Source organism: Onychomys torridus, chromosome 18, assembly GCF_903995425.1.
Source record: "Onychomys torridus chromosome 18, mOncTor1.1, whole genome shotgun sequence".
NCBI classification, from domain to species: Eukaryota; Metazoa; Chordata; class Mammalia; order Rodentia; family Cricetidae; genus Onychomys; species Onychomys torridus.
In genome coordinates this window covers 38549877-38567601 of record NC_050460.1, presented here as the reverse complement: position 1 = coordinate 38567601, position 17725 = coordinate 38549877, and the positions used below count along the sequence as shown (strand labels likewise).

At 46.4% G+C, this 17725-nt stretch overlaps 1 protein-coding gene across 5 annotated transcripts in view; it reads right to left on the bottom strand.

The window, feature by feature from the left end:
• The window catches only part of Nck2 (NCK adaptor protein 2), a 128560-nt gene that overhangs the window by 35254 nt on the left and 75581 nt on the right, over nt 1-17725 (bottom strand). For all 5 annotated transcript variants that reach the window (XM_036168339.1, XM_036168343.1, XM_036168341.1 and 2 more), the window contains one exon: nt 717-958. In XM_036168339.1, the coding sequence (XP_036024232.1) occupies nt 717-942 (226 nt within the window). In that variant the 5' untranslated portion in view covers nt 943-958. The remainder of the gene's footprint in view (nt 1-716; nt 959-17725) is intronic.

Sequence of the window (17725 nt, the reverse complement as noted above, 5' to 3'; positions counted from 1 at the left end):
AAACAAAAACAACACACCCAAACGTACCTGCCTTCTCTTTCAGTGTGTACAAAGGCCAATGCGTGTGAGTTTGTAAGGGGAAAGGGTTGGTGCATTGACAGGTAAGACAAACCTATGAAACTTGTCCTGAGTCCAAGTCAGGGTCTTCTAGAGTTTGGATGCAAGGAGACAGCTGTGTAGGGGTCTACAGTATACAGAAGTTTTGATTTACTTAAGACTCCAAACTCCGTAAATTATCCAGAAAATGATAAACAGAGCCTTTAACTTGATCTCTGTACAAAACCCAAGTAGGAGGCTGTCAATATTAACGCCCACCCCTAAACACACACACCATACCACATCAAACCGCTATACACACCACATACACACACACACACACACACACACACACACACACACACACACACACACACACACACACACCATACATCATTCATACATCACATCACACACTTATACATACCATATACCACATCACACCCCTATACACCACACCACATATATAACCACACACACCATCCTTACATACATACAACACTCACACAGCAACACATCTCTCTGTCTCTGTCTCTCTCTGTCTCTGTCTCTCTCTCTCTCTCTCTCTCACACACACACACACACACACACACACACACACACACACACACTGAAGCAGCAATGCTGGCCTCTGGCCTCAGCAATGGCCTAGCTATTCCAGGTGGGGCGTGGACACTCACCTAGCGTGTCCTTGAGATTCTTCACCAGGGAGCCCTTCTTCAGGCTGTTCTTGCGCTCCACGTAGTTGGACGGCACATAGCCTGTCCTGTTGGCTGCGTTCCTCACCCGCCACCACGTCTTGGAGTCGTCCAGCAGCCAGAGTCTCTCGTTCTTCCTGATGTCGAGCTCCTGGTCCTGCTGGGCCGTGTAGTCCCACTTGGCTATGACAATAACTTCTTCTGTCATCTTTCATGGAGTCCTTCTGCCAGGGAAACATGTGAAGATGCTCATTAGCTACCTGAACACCTTGTCCTCTGACAGATTTGGAAACCTTAGGCAATGACAGCTCCTATGACTACACTACCACTAGTCTCCTCCAGGTCCTTGAAACACTCGTCCTTAAAACGACCTTCCAGCAAGCTCCAGTGTGGCTGAGAAACAACATCTTGTAACCAAAGCCTACAGCCCCTCTCCATACACTAGATGAGCTGCACATTTTACCAAAGCCAGACGCGAACTTAAAAACAAAAAAAAAAACCCGCTCAAAATATCAATCTTATAATTAAAATGCTCACTTGACTACACGACACTGGCCCCTTATACTGGTAAGTTTACACTCATGTTACCAGCATATGCTGAGGATTTTGAAGATATTTAGCAAATAAAACATGTCTAAACTACTTCCATAAACTCAAATTCAAATTGTATTACTAATGCAACACGGTCCTGAGTCAGATGGTAAAATAGAGAGAAAACTGGTGGAAACATTGCTGAAATGTAAGCGAAGCCTGGGCAACAGCAATGTGCCCATGTTAATTAGTTCTGACAACTCAGTGTACTATGTTAGCACTGGAGAAATTAGCTAAAGGGTGTGTAAGAATGCTCTGCACAAATAACTCTACAACTTTCCCGTAAAACTGGTATCCACACAAAACCCGTACTTAGATATTCAGGCCACTTTATTCCTAATTGCCCAAATTGGGAAACAAGATAAACCTGTCTACCTGACGATGGCATATTTAAGTGCTCGGGAAAGAGCGAGAGGAACTGAAGACGCCCCCTACAACTGAAAGCAGGCATTGAGGCCAGAAAGGCTGGGCATGTGGATCTAGACACGGGGCTCCTTTGAGCGAACTTTAACGAACGACCCTGCAAACCCTGTTCTCTGTGGCTTCTGTGCCCATCTTTGCATGTCCCAGTGTCAACAAGACCCTCCACCCCACACCTGATCAGGTTCCTCACTCCCCACCATGCTGCACGTGATGTCTGGTCACCTGGCCTCCTTCAGCAAGAAGCCTGTTAGGCCCACTCATCTGGGATCCGCCCCCCCATTTCCTCCTCGTCTCTAGCTATGTACTCCCCCTTATCATCATATGGGAAGCTGAACCCCATCTTCCTGACTCTAAAACTCCCTTGCAGGACCCCCTGAACAGTGTGCCTTGATGTCCCCTAACTAGTTCTTCAATAACAATTCCACTATATGACACTCTGGGAAAGGCCAAAAAAAAAAAAAAAAAAAAAAATCTATGGAGACACAGGACTAGTGAATATTTGGGATGCAGATAGACAGGGAAGGCATATAATTGAGAATATATGTCAAGACACATCTGTGGTACAGATCAAAATACACATTAAAGTTATGAAAAAATACAGCTTATTAAAACAACTATCCCAAAACACAGCGTATTAAAACAACAGATACGGCACAAATCTGTGACATCAATCTAGGAAATAATAAATAGGGAACACATACAGGCACAACACATACTTCAGGAATGCCACTCTTCTGGGGTAGAAGATGCACAAGTGTTGTTGTGGCAGAAAAATCAATATTCAATTCCTCTACTGATTGGAGGTACCTCCAAATTATAGAAGGAACAATGAGAAGATACTGGGCCCAAACCCCTAACAGAGTTCTCATCTTACACTATGAGATCAGAGTTCCAGAGGAAACCCATGCAACTGACTCATGAAGGTATAAATAGGACACTTTCCACCATGTTCAGGCTTGGAAGAATAATACCTGTCTTCTCACTTGCGAATTTCCACATTAGGAGATTAAAATCACTTGGGAAGAAGAAAATGCTTGTCAGCCATTCATACAATGTACATAATGTCCAAGAGGGTGGGGTTTCCACAAAGTTCTTCTGAGAGGTGAAGACCTGCAATCAGAGGACCTCTAGTCCTTGTAGCTCACACATCTGATGTCTCTGTCAGAGGAGACCAGTGAAAATCATGGTGGGCATCTCTTATCAAGTCAAGGACATGGACAAGAGCAGAAACAGAAGTGAGGCTCAGAGGGGACTCCACTTAAATACTAGGTTTGCTACTAATCTATCTATTTCCAAAATGATTTAAAACAGGTACAGATCGTCATTTAATCAGCTACTGCCCAGCCAACCAAAGCTCTCTACTGAACGGCCTTTTGTATCAATAGCAGCAAAGGTAGGAGCTGGCGGCATTTGCTGCAGTGCATGCTCAAAGCATAAAGCTTTACAAAAACACAGCTTCCTGCTAAGCCACAGCACAGGATACTGGAGAAGCTGGAAACACGCCACATTCGGTAAGGAATGTGGCAGTCACCCAGCACAGCTGGTGACCAAGAGAAAAGTTGCATATCCTGTAGGTGGCAAAACTGGAGGCTTGGGAACTCAGATGCCATCAAGAGCCCCAGGGGCTGGACATGGAGGTGCAAGACTTTGTGTTTGTCTGGCTGGGCTTCAGTCTTATTTTGGTGGGATCTTACCTTGCTATGCCCCAATGTTTATGCCTTGCTCTGTGTTATCAGATATTGAAAGTATTCAACTTGTTCTGTTATTTTCTGGGAGTTCACGGTTAAGCTTTGTCTCAGGTCTTAGAAAAGACTTTGGATCTTTAGACACCACTGAAACAGGACTATGAAGACTTTCAAAGTTGGAATGAAGGCATTTTGCATTAAGAGATGCCCATGAGCCTATGGGAGCCAGGGGTAAAATGTTGGGAGTTTACGTGCTGTGTTTGGGTGTCAAGTTGACAAGGGGTGTACTTGTGGTGGTTAGTTTAAATTAAACTGTCAACCTGACTGCACTAAAAAACAAAAACAAAAACAAAAACCCTCACAGCATTAATGAGGCACAGGGATGTATTGGGTATGTTTGTGTTTTTCCAAAGAAATTTAGTTGAGGGAATATCACCGAACACGGGTGCCACCAATCCATGGGTTGGCATCTTGGACTCAATACAAAGAGAAAAAGGAGAAAGGCAGCTAAACCCCAACATTGCCCTCCTTTCTTCCTGGTCAGGCCACAAACCAAGCTGCTTCTGGTGCCCTGGCTTCCCTACCATGATGGACCATGCCCCTCCAAACTATGAAGCCAAATAAACCTTTTCTCCTTCTGCTTCCTGATCAGAGCCTCCAGGAAAGGGCCAGGTACCAAGGCACCCTCTCCCCGTCTTCACCTGTGCATCCGCCTCAGCTCCCCCCCCCCGCCCCCAATTTTCAAGTGATTTTCACAGACTTTCAAATGGATCCAAGACACAGAAAACTGAGGCACTAACTGTCTTAAGGACACTCCTCGGGTCCAATCTCTGAGCACAACAACAATAAAGGCAGAATGTTTTATCTAGGACCCACATTTTTTAAACTGTCACTTGGGAACCTAGAAGCATTGCATCAACCCTTCATGACACATCTGGCAACAATGAAAGGTTTCTGAATGTGCAACCAAAAAGCAATTCCAAATCAAGTAGGTAATAGCCCGAGGTGTTCCTCACGACTCCCTGCAGCCTTGGCTCTGCACATGCAGCGCACCTCACAAGCCCAATCAAGGCTGCCCAAACGCCTCAGCTCAACTGAACTGACATATTCATCCTGCCCATACAGAATCCACTGCTTTTAGAGAAACAGAATGGTTTATTTGGGGGGAGGGATGGGGACACATTCAACAGTCTCCCGCTGTCAGCCCTCTCTGCATGGAAGTTCCAAACTAGTATACTTTGGGTTTTGGGTTGTACGAGGTTAGAATGCTGTATCATACTTGGCTTTTAAAATGCTCAGTGGCTAACTTGAGCCTCATAAAACATTGGTAATAAACTCAGGTGTGGTAATCCCAACAGAATCTCCAGTAATTTCAGATGTGCGCCCCACCCCCACATTTCTGCTATTCTATATAATGTATGTGAAGCAGTGATCATTGAGGATCATAAAATAAAAGTATCAATCAACTTTAAGAAGATGATCTTCATCCTGTAGAACCAAATATTAAATAAAGGTTTAATTCTTCATGTAAAAATAAAGAAGCCTATTCGTATGCAACTTGGTTCTCCAATGGTATGGAGTTGTAAATGGAAGAGTTTAAGAAGCCCTGCAATTGAAAGTAAATTCTGATACCTGATGAGACACATGGCACCCATCACTTAACCCAGGGAACAGCCAGCACTCTGGGCAGCATCTTTTAGGAGACTGAGGATCAAAGATAAGAGTGGGTTGTGTAGCAACGGAGCCAGGACTATGGTTCCCAAATATGTTGAGCAACACAAACTGGAATCCATGGGTGAAGAGGAGGAGGAAGAGGAAGAAGAGACAATAAAGCTGGGTGAGAAGGGATGGGAGGATGGAGAGGACGGCTGGAGTGTGTGTGAGCATGAGCCAAACATATTATATGAAAATCTCAAAGAATAAAATATTATTTAAAAAGGAATAACAGCAACATTTACTTTGTTTTAATGATTAATAAAGATTAATCTAACAACTAGGGGACTGCCAGTCTAAATGTGAGGTTGAAAACACAAGGATTTAATTAACAAACAAAATTCAAAATGAACCCATAGATGGGCGGGAGGGCAGAACAAGTCTAACCCTTTATCGGCAGGATATTGACTTGAAACTTTGGGAAAATATATTTGTGGGCATGTGTATACAGACACACCATACTATGTGTGCCTATGAGAAGTAACTGACTTAGAAGGTAGGAGTGGAGGGACAATCTGAGATCAAATGGAGACAGATGCCATCCCAATGTCAATTTTCAACCAAATCTGAATTATTCAATCATGTAACAACTTGACCAAGGGTCTCTGGAACTTTTTATTTTGTGTAATAGATCATGTCTTGGGTGGTGGAGGACTACAACTGATCAACTCACGAAAACTCACTCAAAACACAGGCTTGTGTTTTGGAAGATGTGGGAAGCATGTATGTGTCTGTATCCTAACAAGTGCAACTCTGGATCTGTTGGATGACATGGCCAACAGGAAGTGAGGTCACTAACTGTCTGCTCCGGGGAAGACCCTGGATGGTCCAGCAGGCTCTGGATAGACACAGATATCCATGAGGCGGGAAAGTCAGGGAGAGATCTAAAGATGCTAGGCTGCAGCCAAGACACTGTAAAAGACAGTTAGTTCCCTTAGAGCTAGAGCCTGCAGGAGTGTAGCCCCTGATGACATCCTGATTTGTATCAGACTCTGACCTTAGAACCACAAAAGGAGGAGACAGAAATGACACTCTTTTAGGGCATTTGCACTGTGGGCATTTGCTCCTGCAGCAACAGGAAGCTGATGTCAGTGGCGAGCCTTTCTTTGGAAAGGGGAGCTTCCTTTGTTCTCCCCCATGTATTGCAATGTTCCTGGCCCTTGGTGCACGGCCTGTGGAAAAAGCCTATTTGCATTAAAGAGACTGACTCATGAATGGGTCTTAGAAGCAACTAAAACTCTTGATCAACTTCTCAAGTTGTGTGTAGATGGATTTGCCAGCTGCCAACTCATCTGACAGCACTTGGCAGGACCTGTGGTCTCCTGAAGGGGAACAGAAAGGCCAGTTGATGGCTTTTTTGCAGCAATGTCCCTAATTACAGCGAATACACTTTCATCCTACCTAGAACACACTATGGGATCTAGGGACTGTTCCAACTCTTACTAAGTTAATTAAGCTGTGACAATAGTCGAGGTCTTACCACCTCCCCTGAGACAGAAAAGTACACCTCACACAGAGAACATTTCCATGTACAGTCGCAGGGAGGGGCGTGAGCACCTGGCACCACCTGCATGGTCAAGGGGCATGTGTGTGCAAAGGCCAAGTGCAACCATAGCACAGTGTTTCACATGGATGAGTGCATCAAATGTTCATAAGAACCCTTTGAAATAGATGCTATCTACAGATGCGTTTAGAAACGATGAAAGGGGGGGCTGGGGGTGTTCAGTAACTCACCCAAGTCCACGAGTCAAGAGAGCAGAGGATCTGGGGGTTCCAACTCACCAGAAAGTCCTCTCCTTACTATTCTCCCTGCCCAGTAGTCTAACTCGGAAGCTGAATCTTGCTGTTGCTCTAAAGAATAAATCCCCGTGGGAAGATGGATGCTGATAAGCAAAAGCCGAATTCAATTTTCTTTTGATAAATGAGTAGGTGGAATTACTTAAGAAGAAAACACCAGGCCCTGCTCTCCTGGGGATGACTTGGGGCAGGATTTGTGGTTTTAATATTTTATGAGACAGAGGCAACGTCTCCTGACAGTGCGGCTCAGGCTGGATGTTACAGGGTAGAAGCCAGCTTGCCTCAGTGGGTGACGGCGGAGGGGCTCTTGCTGTGGGGTTTGTTTTCTGGCTTTGTTGGATGTCGGTGGGAGGTCCCTGCCTTTGAGGCTGTGAAGGTTTCCTCCACAGTCACCAGTGTGACCCCTTCTAAGATACTTCTCCCCAGTGGAGGCGGCCAGGGTTTGTAAGCCAGCCTGGGCCACCAGAGCGGGTGGCTTCTGAGGGGAGGTGATTGGTAACTCTGAACTGCCACTTCTTTTTCTTTCCTTTTCCTTCTCAGATATCCTTCCCCCTCAGCTTCATGTGTGGGGGTCATGTATGTGTACATGTGCTCATGTATGTGTAGGTTTACTCTCCCATGTACGGCTTGTGGGGGCCAGGAGTCGACATGGCTTGTTTTCCTCAATTACTCTCCAACTAATTGTTTGAAATACATTCTTTCACTGAACCGGGAGCGATCCATCTCCACTAGACTGGCTGGTCAGAGAGCTCCTGGGATCTCTTAAGTCTCCACGGAGACTACATTATGCATCACCACAGCCAGCCAGCATCTGCAGTGTTACTAGGTTCCACCTGGGCTTGTTCAGTGGGTACCAACAAGTCTTGGGAATATTTTCAGCTCCTTGTACCCCACACTCCCACTGTGGCTAATACCTACAACAAACTTATGTCTGGGGGATTTCCAGTTACCCAGAGTACCTGCCAGAAAATATTTCACAAAGAATTATAACCAAGCTGCTGCTAAAAAAGAGAAAGTTAAAATACCAGCCTGAGGCACTAAGCACCTAGGACAGGTGAACACCTAGCTCCTCGCGATATATTCAAGTGTCCCCATTGTCCTCCATCCTTCAGAAGCCTATGAGAGCTCCCCACTAGTGACGGGGCTTCCATTCCCACATCTGTTTCCAGAGCTACAGGATCTCCACCCACAAGGCACAAAGGTTCAATATCTCCTTATTCATGCCAACATTTCGTTCTAACAGCAGCCATCCAACAGGGTGTGAGGTACTCCCAAAATCCCTTTATGAATCTTCTCACTGCATTCTTAAAAGGATTACTAAGACATAATTATCTCAATAATAAAGAAACTTTTATACTGACAGTTTCTCCCCAATGTCCTATTTCTGTCTCTGCATCTTATCAAGGATACTAGATTAGGCATCTCGGCTGCTCAGGTGCCTCCTGACTGCGACAATGCCCAGACATCCCCTGATTGGAGGAGTGCCAGTCAGCTGCTCTGTAAAATGACCTTCCCCTAGAACTCTTAGGATATTTTTCTCCTGATGAGCCCTGACTGGTGGTCTAGGAAAGTGCCTTAGTTAGGGTTTTACTGCTGTGAAGACACACCATGACCACAGCAACTCTTAGAAAAGAAAACATTTAATTGGGGCTGGCTTATAGTTCAGAGGTTTAGTCCATTATCATCGTGGCGGGAAGGATGGCATGCAGGCAGACATGGTGCTGGAGAAGGAGCTGAGAGTCCTACCTATCTGGAAAGCTAGGGAACCATAACAATTCCAGCAATATTTTTAAAGACCTCAAGATCTTCAAGAATAGGAAATTTCTAGGGAGAAAAAATGAGAGTCTGAGACCCGATGCCAAGTGAGACATGTAATCTTGGAAGGGAAATTGGAAAGAAAAAAAATATGAGGGAAGAGAACTGGCTTGAGCTTCTGAGACCTCAAAGCCCACTCCATGTGACACGCTTCATCCAAGAAAGCCACATCTACTCCAACAAGGCCATGCCTCCTCATAATGCCACTCCCTGTGAGCCTATGGATGCCATGGTCTTTTAGACCACCACAGAAAGGAAAGCATCACGCTTCACCAGTGTGTCATGTGACCACGCACACCATCAACAAGTATGGCTGGTGGTCTGGACCTTGAGCACCTGTCAACTGTGGCTGCCAGGAGCTCTGGAAGCCAGTGCCTTGGTGCATCCCAGCATCTGAAATTTATGTGTATTTGTTTACTTTCTTAGCACAGCACAAGCAGTTCCAGGCTCTTTACAACTTCCACCCCAGTCCCAGAATCAGTGTAGCTGATCCTATACTGCTCAGCACTGTCTACGCCTAGTTTTACCCACACATTCTTCACACAGTAAAGACTTTTTCTGGTGACAATAATGCTTTCAAACTTCTATGCAGGATGTAAAGATGTAAAGAGCTATGCTGTGAGCCTGACCGGAGTGCCCAGAACTCTACTCAAAACCTTTCTTCTCATCTACTCTAATCTTGGCTTTCTGCATTCTGGGGTAAAGGATGGGAGCCACCAGAAGAATACATAAATCACTACTGTACCTGGGAACACGCCACAGTCCCCTGTGTTAGTGGGGTGAGCCACCTGAACCCGTGAGGTAGTCTACTTCCCGAAAGAAACCTGTCTCAGCGCCCCTGGCTGTAAGGTCTTTCTGAACCATCCCATTTCACATGTGACAGCATCCCCTACCCCAAACGGCATCTACGGCATCTCTTTCCTATACAGCAACACAACACAGTTCCACATATTGCCCAGCCTGCCATCTCTACCCGCTCTCCCATCTATCTGCTCTTTAAGGCTATTGAAGGCGTTTATCCCTTCCATGTTAGTTGCCCCTATCCACTGGGCTTCAGTAGAGCGGCAGTTACGGCCAGCCTGTCTACAAACCCTCCTCTTGCACTATGCTGCCCCGATGGCTTGTTTCCTTGCTATTTCTTCCTAGTCTCCTGGGTTTCTCCTATCCTAGGGGCAGCCTCTCCTCCACCCACAACCTGAACTTTATGCTATCCACGTGTTGTTTTCCAGCCCCATCCCCCTACCTACCGCCAGACTTCTACATTCAGCTGCCTAGAGAACATCTCCATGTGGATGTCCAAAGTACGCTTTAAATCTGGGATGTCGGAGATCATTGGGATTCTCCCACTCCAGTGAAAGAAAAATCAATGGAACAAACAACAAAAACTCCGGAGCTGTTTGCACGGGGATTCCCATCTTGGTAAGTGAAATGCCACGTAAGCACTCATCTCCTGTCAGGCCAAAAATTTGAGACACCGCCCCCCCACCCCCATCTCTAACTCGCAGCCACTGTGCCAGCAAAGCCCTGCATGCAGGCTGGCCTTGAAACTGTGCTGGACTCTAATCAATTCTCTATCCCTCCACTGCCCAGCCCTGCGGCTCTGCTCCACCTCTTCAGGCCTGGTATAGATCCCCTAACCCCATTCCCACCTCTCCCACAACTCACAGGCTACTCCCCAGGTTCTCCAGCAAGTGATCATCATGGAAGAGATTTAAAAAAAAAATAACAGTTTTTAAAAAATAACAGTTTTAAAAAATAACAGTACATAAAATTCCCAAGGCACAGCCTGAGACTCAATGCCTACCTGGTAAAAAATATTAACAATCTACATACTTTTTTTTTTTTTTTTGAGCTGAGGATCGAACCCAGGGCCTTGCACTTGCTAGGCGAGCACTCTACCACCGAGCTAAATCCCCAACCCTCTACATACTTTTAATAAATGTCTAGCATTTAAAACAAACGCTTGTGTTGATCTTCCCTAACCCTGTGATTTACAGCTAGGCCGTGGAATGGTGAAACAGGAAAAACCCTGGAAGAGCTCTTAGCACACATGATCTTCTGACACCAAAATGCTGACTTATAGAGTGGTAGCCACTGTTGCTTCAGGTAAAGACTGAAGACTATTCTAATTAAGCAGAGGGTCTAACATGAGCATCCAACCTTCTGACAGCACAAAATAATGTCATCCAAAAAACCCTCCAGAATGGTGCCATTAAATTAAAAAAAAAAACAAAAACACTGCAAATATTCTAAAAAAAAAAATTAATATGTTTTTTAAAAAATGTGTGTGTGAGTGTGTGTGTGTGTGTGTGTGTGTGTGTGTGTGTGTGTGTAAGAGAGAGAGAGAGAGAGAGAGAGAGGGGAGAGGAGAGACTATATATGTACATGCTTGGCTTGTGTGTGCAGTTACTACAAGGGCCATATAAAGGGACTTTAATCCCCTAGAGGTGGAATTCCAGGTAAGCCACATGGGTGCTGGGAACTAAACTGTAGTCCTCTGAAGAACAGCAAGCCCTCTAGACTACTGAGTCATCTCTCTAGCCTCTCAATGTTGGTCCAGAATCACAAGACTCCTGGGAGGAACCCATCAGCAGGCCACAGGCTGAACATACCTGGTGGAGCCACGGGCTATTTGCAAGTAGGAATCCTGGATTTAGAGATCAAAAGATTGAACACGCTTGCTTACAAATGGCTGCTAGGAAGCAATGTATATAATGACAAACGGCTGGCGTCTGGAATAATGAAAATCCCTACACCGCAGAGAAAAAGACCAAGAGAAAAGGCAGGCAAAACACGGTCGCCTGTAGACAGACAGCACAGATGGTGAGTGCACATAAAACAGCATTCAAACTCATTCATCACCTGGGACCACAATAAGAGTCCTCTTTAACACTAGCCAGGGAATACAGAAAAGGCTGCTGGCTGAAGTGAGGCCACACGCTCTGCTGAGGAAGAAATGGGGGTATGCTAGAAAGCAAGTCAGAATGATCCTACAGAGCTACCGTGGACGTGAGTACAAGGCTACACTCCCACTGATAGTCTGGGAACGACACTTTCAGCGTGTTGACAAGGGATGCGTACAATGATGCTCACAGCAGCAACAGGGATGATGGGGGAAAGACAAGAAACAGCCCAATCAGCAGCCAAAGGGACAGATGGGCAGTGGCGCCACACAGCTCAGTATCCTACAGCAATGCTAACAAATGAAGCGATCATCTCTTCCTGTAGTCAGGATACAGAAGTGGCAAAAGCCTAAGGACCACAGAAGTCGAAGCCCCATTTTTATAATGTGCTAACGTGAGTAAAACTAGACAGTGTGGCTTGGGCTTACATATACACATGCTGGAGTAAATATTAAAAAGCAAGGACACAAACGACTAGCAAGTAAATGAAGGGGAGTAAACCTATGGGCAGAAGGACCCGGAATAAGTGAGGTAGATCCCCCAGCTGGGAGTGCCTCTGTGCATCCAGCCCTGCTTCCACAGGAAGGCATCGCTGCAGAGGAGAAGACAGGTGCCCAAGTTCAATGCCAACAGCGAGGCCAGGCTGACTGTGCAGTTATCAGGACCCCTACGATCATAAGAAAAACACAGGACCATGCAACAAAAAGGCCTTCTACCAAGTACTGAACCTCTGACAACCACAGGGATCATCGAAACAAGTATGAGGTATAACACCCAGGAGGTACCAAGGATATGGTGACGAACAAGTGGTGTCCGGGACGGACTCCTGGAACAGAAAACGGATGTCTATTAAAAACCCAAAGGGAGCTGAGCATTCAGTTAGCATGCACCAGTTACGACTGGTGTACGGTGGTCATGTAACAGAGTACTGTTCTGTCAGACAGCTTTACTGAAGCTTCTTGGACACCAGTTAGATCGGTGTGAGCATCCACTTTGAACTTCAGAACCACCTGACTCTTGATAAGGACCACAGTCTCTAGATAAGTCATCGGTTCATTTAGTCATCTGGTTAAATAATACCCATGTTTGGAAAAGTCCAAGCCCGAGAGAGATAGAGTATATGAAGTCACACTCAGCTAGATTCCTATCAAAATGACATTTCAGTGACCATGACTTTCCCAAGGGTACGGCCAGTAAGAGCAGAGAGTAACTGCTGCTCTCCACAGAACACGTTCTAGTTCAAGCTCACTAGGTGCTCACAATGCAGCGAGTTCATATGGAGGCGGCCCCTCCGAGTGTGTCCGGCCTGCTACTCTACAGACAAGGAGACCGAAGGCGTATGAGCTCAAGTAACCTGCTCAAGACGTGACAGTCAATAGAAGAGCAGATGATGAGACCACAGCCCACATCTCCCGACCCAGAGTCAGTGGATCTCTGAAAGGAGGCATCTTGTTTGCAATAACTGACATACTTTGCAAATCCTTGCTTGCAAAGCCACTGTTGATAGCCTTGATTGTTAGACTTAGCAGTCAAAACAGAGTAAACACTGCTTTCATTCCGTGTGTGTGTGTGTGTGTGTGTTGACTGGAGTTTGAACTGTAGTCTTCTTGCAGTCAGTACACACGGCCTCCGTTTTATTTACTTGCGCACCATCAGTGCAATCGAAATTATTGTAGATTATAACCAGGGGCACAGCGAGGGCTCAAGGAGAGAACAGGAGTGCTGCTGATAAAGACCTTCTGCAGCAATTGTTCACAGGAGTTCCGTCCCCGCCCCTATTTCCTCCCTCCTGTGAGTCACCCACTCACAGAAATGTACACTGGAAATTCTTAGACTCCAAACGACAGGCTCCTGAAACAAGGGGAAACAAGGCGGCCTTCCCCTCCCCTGCCCCAACTTTGGAAAAAAAAAAAAAACAAAAAAAAGTTTAAACTGTTATTCTGAAGTAAGCACAGACTCCCAGGAAATTCCCAGGACTCTGCAGAATTACTTGTACCCAGCGCCCATTTCTTCCAAGGCCTCCTGGTTACTTAGATAAGGATACTCACTAATGACAGGCCTGTGTATTTGCTTCTGACAGCTCAACATGTGTGAGTTCCTGCCGCCACCAACCCAGCAAGACCAAGAACCGTCCCATCAACAGACCTCTCCCTCATTCCTGCTCATGGGCACACCCGTCTATGGTTTGCTTGCTTGACCTCAATGGGCCCGTGCAAGGCGGTCGGTCTCACAAAAGCCAGACTAGGGAACAGAAGAGGTTTCTTATCACATGGTGAGGGGGCCAGGCAGCAGAGGACATGCCACATCCTTCCAATGTCCACCTCCAGTGATCTCTCACCCAGACCCCACCTTCTAGAGTTTCCACCACCTCCCACACTTCCAGCAGCTAGGGACAGAGCCTCTAGCACATGGACCTCTGGGGACAGTTCGTAGAAGACACTACTGTGACTCCTCCCTTGCTTTATTTTAATCAACGCTTAAACCATCCTTCCAATATGCAACTTATATGCATAAACTTCTATACATATGCATATATACCCCAACTCTACTATATGCCAAGGTCAGTGGTGGAAGAATATTCTCAGAGGAACAACAGTTAGTACCCAGGACTCCCTGTGACAGATAGTGGTCCTGTAGGGACTAGTGAGGAGCAACTCAAACAGAAGCAACTGGAAGTTCTAGGCCCTTTATCATGCAATCTACTGAAACTCGGTTCTGATGTGGGTACATGATGGTTATTAGTTTTATGTATTTTCTTTTTGCAGAGAAAACAACTGATTGATAAAGTATTCTGTATCAGCATTGTTAAGTTTTTGTTCCTGACACTGTCTCCTTATAAGCAACATCCACGCTGTTAAGCATGAGTGGTTACTCAAGGAGACAGGACACAGAATCAGCCTGCTAAAGAGCCTTGGGCTCTCCAGAGCTCCAGCAGGCTCTCACAGAACCGAGAGTTCCGATTCTAGTCACCGGGACACAGCGACATAAGGACTGCAATCTTGAAGGCAGCAGGTTCCGGTGAGGAAATGGCAGAGCCCAGGCTGTGTCTTAGTCATTCCTCGATTGCTGTCAAGAGACACCATGAGCAAGGGCTCTCGTATACGAGAAAGCATCTAATTGGGGGCTTGCTTTTGGTTTCAGAGGTTTAGTCCATTAGCATCATGGTGGGGCGCACTGCAGCACACGGGCTGTTAGCTGGAGCAGTAGCTGAGAGCTCCATGCTGATCCACAAGCAGGGAGATGGGCAGGGAGGGCTCAAAGCCCACCGCCAGCGACACACTTCCTCCAGCAAAGCCACCCCTCTCCATCATTCTCGAATAGCACTACTCACTTCCTGATAACTTCAAATATATGAGCCTATGGGGGTCATTCTTATTCAAACTACCACAGAATGTATATATACACTGCCCTCAGTAAGGTGAGCTCAATTTCTCATCCCCAGTGTTCTGTGGTGTCCAAGGAAAGGGTCTCAACAGGCATTTATGAAAAACACTGTTTGTACATGGTGGGATCTGTATTTAAGAGGTTCAGTTCTATCCAGGAGTCTAAGTGGAGGTCTTGGAACATGTCCCCTCTGCTGGGGATGGTGGGGGTGGTGGGGGTGGTGGGGGTGTGTGTGTGGCTACTGCATATGAAAGGTCAGCATCTATAAACTAGGCATTCCTCTGTGTGAGCAATGGGGTAAGGGTAATGCCTGCTGCTTCCACACCAAGTACAAAGAGAGCAACTGTAAACAGAACCCAGGATGATAGCTGGCGGAAGAGACATGCTATGTAGAAATACTGAACACCAAGTCTGGAGACTCCCTCAACCCGTGTGCCTGGAAGAGACAAACTGTCTGGAGACTTAGGAGGAATGCCACTGCTCTATCCCCTCTGGCTTGAAGTCCACACAGGTCGAGGGCCGCTCCTGACTGTGCCTGGTGCACCCTGCTGCCTGCACAGGCCTTCAGACAAGGTTACACAGGTCTGTGGGCTGCAGCCTTTCAAAGAGAGAATCGCCTTTACTTCCCATGGTTGGCATCACACTCAACGCTCACTGAAGGACTTGTCAGTGATACCATAGGTCTGACCGAAGTCCTGGAGGGAGCTAAAGCTGGCCTCCAGGGTCACAGACCCGGCAGAAGACACAGCCACCTTCCACCAAAGCAAATACCAGGGCCTCCCTTTGTTTCCATCCAAAAGATCTTTTCATATTTGGCTCAGATATCCACACAGCGCACCCAAAACCTTAACTTAAACTGTGATCTCCAATAGTCTGATTTATTCATGTTGTCATAGCCCTTTTAAATCTCAGCGCCCACAAACATTTCCAGTGATTTGAGAAAAAAAGAAAAGAAAGAATCAAAAGGAAAATTAATCCCGACAAGAAGAAGCTAAATCTTAGGCTCCCTTGGCTCCTGTAGAGAAATCCACCAGAGGCACTTGTAGATGCCATGTACTAAGGATCGCCCTCACTCCCAAAGCTACAAGGACCACCAGGCACTGCTCACTCCTGTGTGTACATGTCGGGAATCCCACCCACTGTCCTTGCATTGGCAAAGCAATCCATATTTGAGTCACCTAGTCAAGGTCCCATTGCTAAAAGCCTACATCACCTGCCCTGACCCACAACAGGAGTATGTATACCTTCTGCCCTGACACACACAACTTTTTGTTTTCCTGAGGAAAAGTCAAGATGGACCTCTGGACTCTTCCTGATTCCAGAGTCTCAACAGCGGCCACACTTCCATTTACAGCTGAGTGGCTACTTCTTCGCTACTGTCCTCTATGTGCACGGCATCTGTGTGCCTGAAAGCATGGACAGCCAGTTCCAAGTCTTGTATACAAGCACGCCAATAACACAACAGCTGGTCTCCCGCAGAAACAGCTACTGAATGACTGTAGGGAGAGAGGTTATACCATGTGGACACACCGGATAAAAGGATGACTCACATCCTGAGCAGAGCCAAGCAAGAGTTCACCGCACCACTCAGAGGGCATAAAGTTGAAAACTGAATAGTTTGTTCCTGGAATTTCCTACTGATTTTTTTTTTTTTTTTTCTGGGAATGGCTGAGTGTAGCTAACAAACTGTAGAAAACAAAGCCTTGGATAAGAGGGGGATATTTTCATTTAAAACATAAACCAGAATATTAGTGACTTCTATAATCTGTAACAAAAAGGGGGGGGGAGATAAAGGAAGAGATGTGATTTTTCTTTCAAAATTTTGTTTCTCTGGTTTTCTAGGAAGCTGAGGGACAGGAGTGTCATCAGTGAAGACAGGCGGCTGGGGAAGTGTGGCTTATCACTACCCCACCGTAAGAAAATGATCGTTCCACTGACCACACACAGAAAGGTCAGAAAGCAGTATGAAAAGCTATGCTCTGCAGAAGGGGCCAGAGGCAGGGCTAGCACACAGGAAGTGGCTACTGAGCAGCAGGCAGTCACCTCTGTGGACAGTTCCTGTCACAGCAGATCTGACGCAACCAGTGGTATAAGAGGATCCTGAGCACCAAGGCCTGTGGGGATAAGCAGCCTGCAAAATCACCTTGGCCCAGCTCAAAAGCTGCCACTGGGGTCCCTGTCCCCTCCCTCTCACTGTCCCTTCTGTTCTTCACGTTTCTTCAAATCCTACTTGCTGGCTGGAGATTTTTCTATGGCAGCAGAGGTGGGAAAAGTTAATCAAAGGAAGTTGATGTGAAAATGAAAGGGGAGGACACTCGCAGCCCCCCCCCCCCACGAGATACCTACGAGCACGAAGCTCTGGCCAAGGAGCTTCTCTCGCAAAGCCTGGAGTCCAGCTTCAAGGCAGGCAAGTGTACAGTATCAGGGTTGTCTCCAGGGCATGCCAGGAATGGTAACAGAACATTAACTGAGGAAGTAGCCTAGCGTCAGACCTTGGTCCAAACGCTTACCTTACCTATTCACCTAGCACACGAGGCAATCCATTGGCAGCAGAGGCCACAGAGACACACCAGAAAGGGTAAACCTCTTGCCGACCCTACCGGGGTTCCACAACCGTCCCATTACGGTAACTATAGAGGAGACAATGCCACAGGGCTTTAGTAGGCAGCTGTAAATGCTT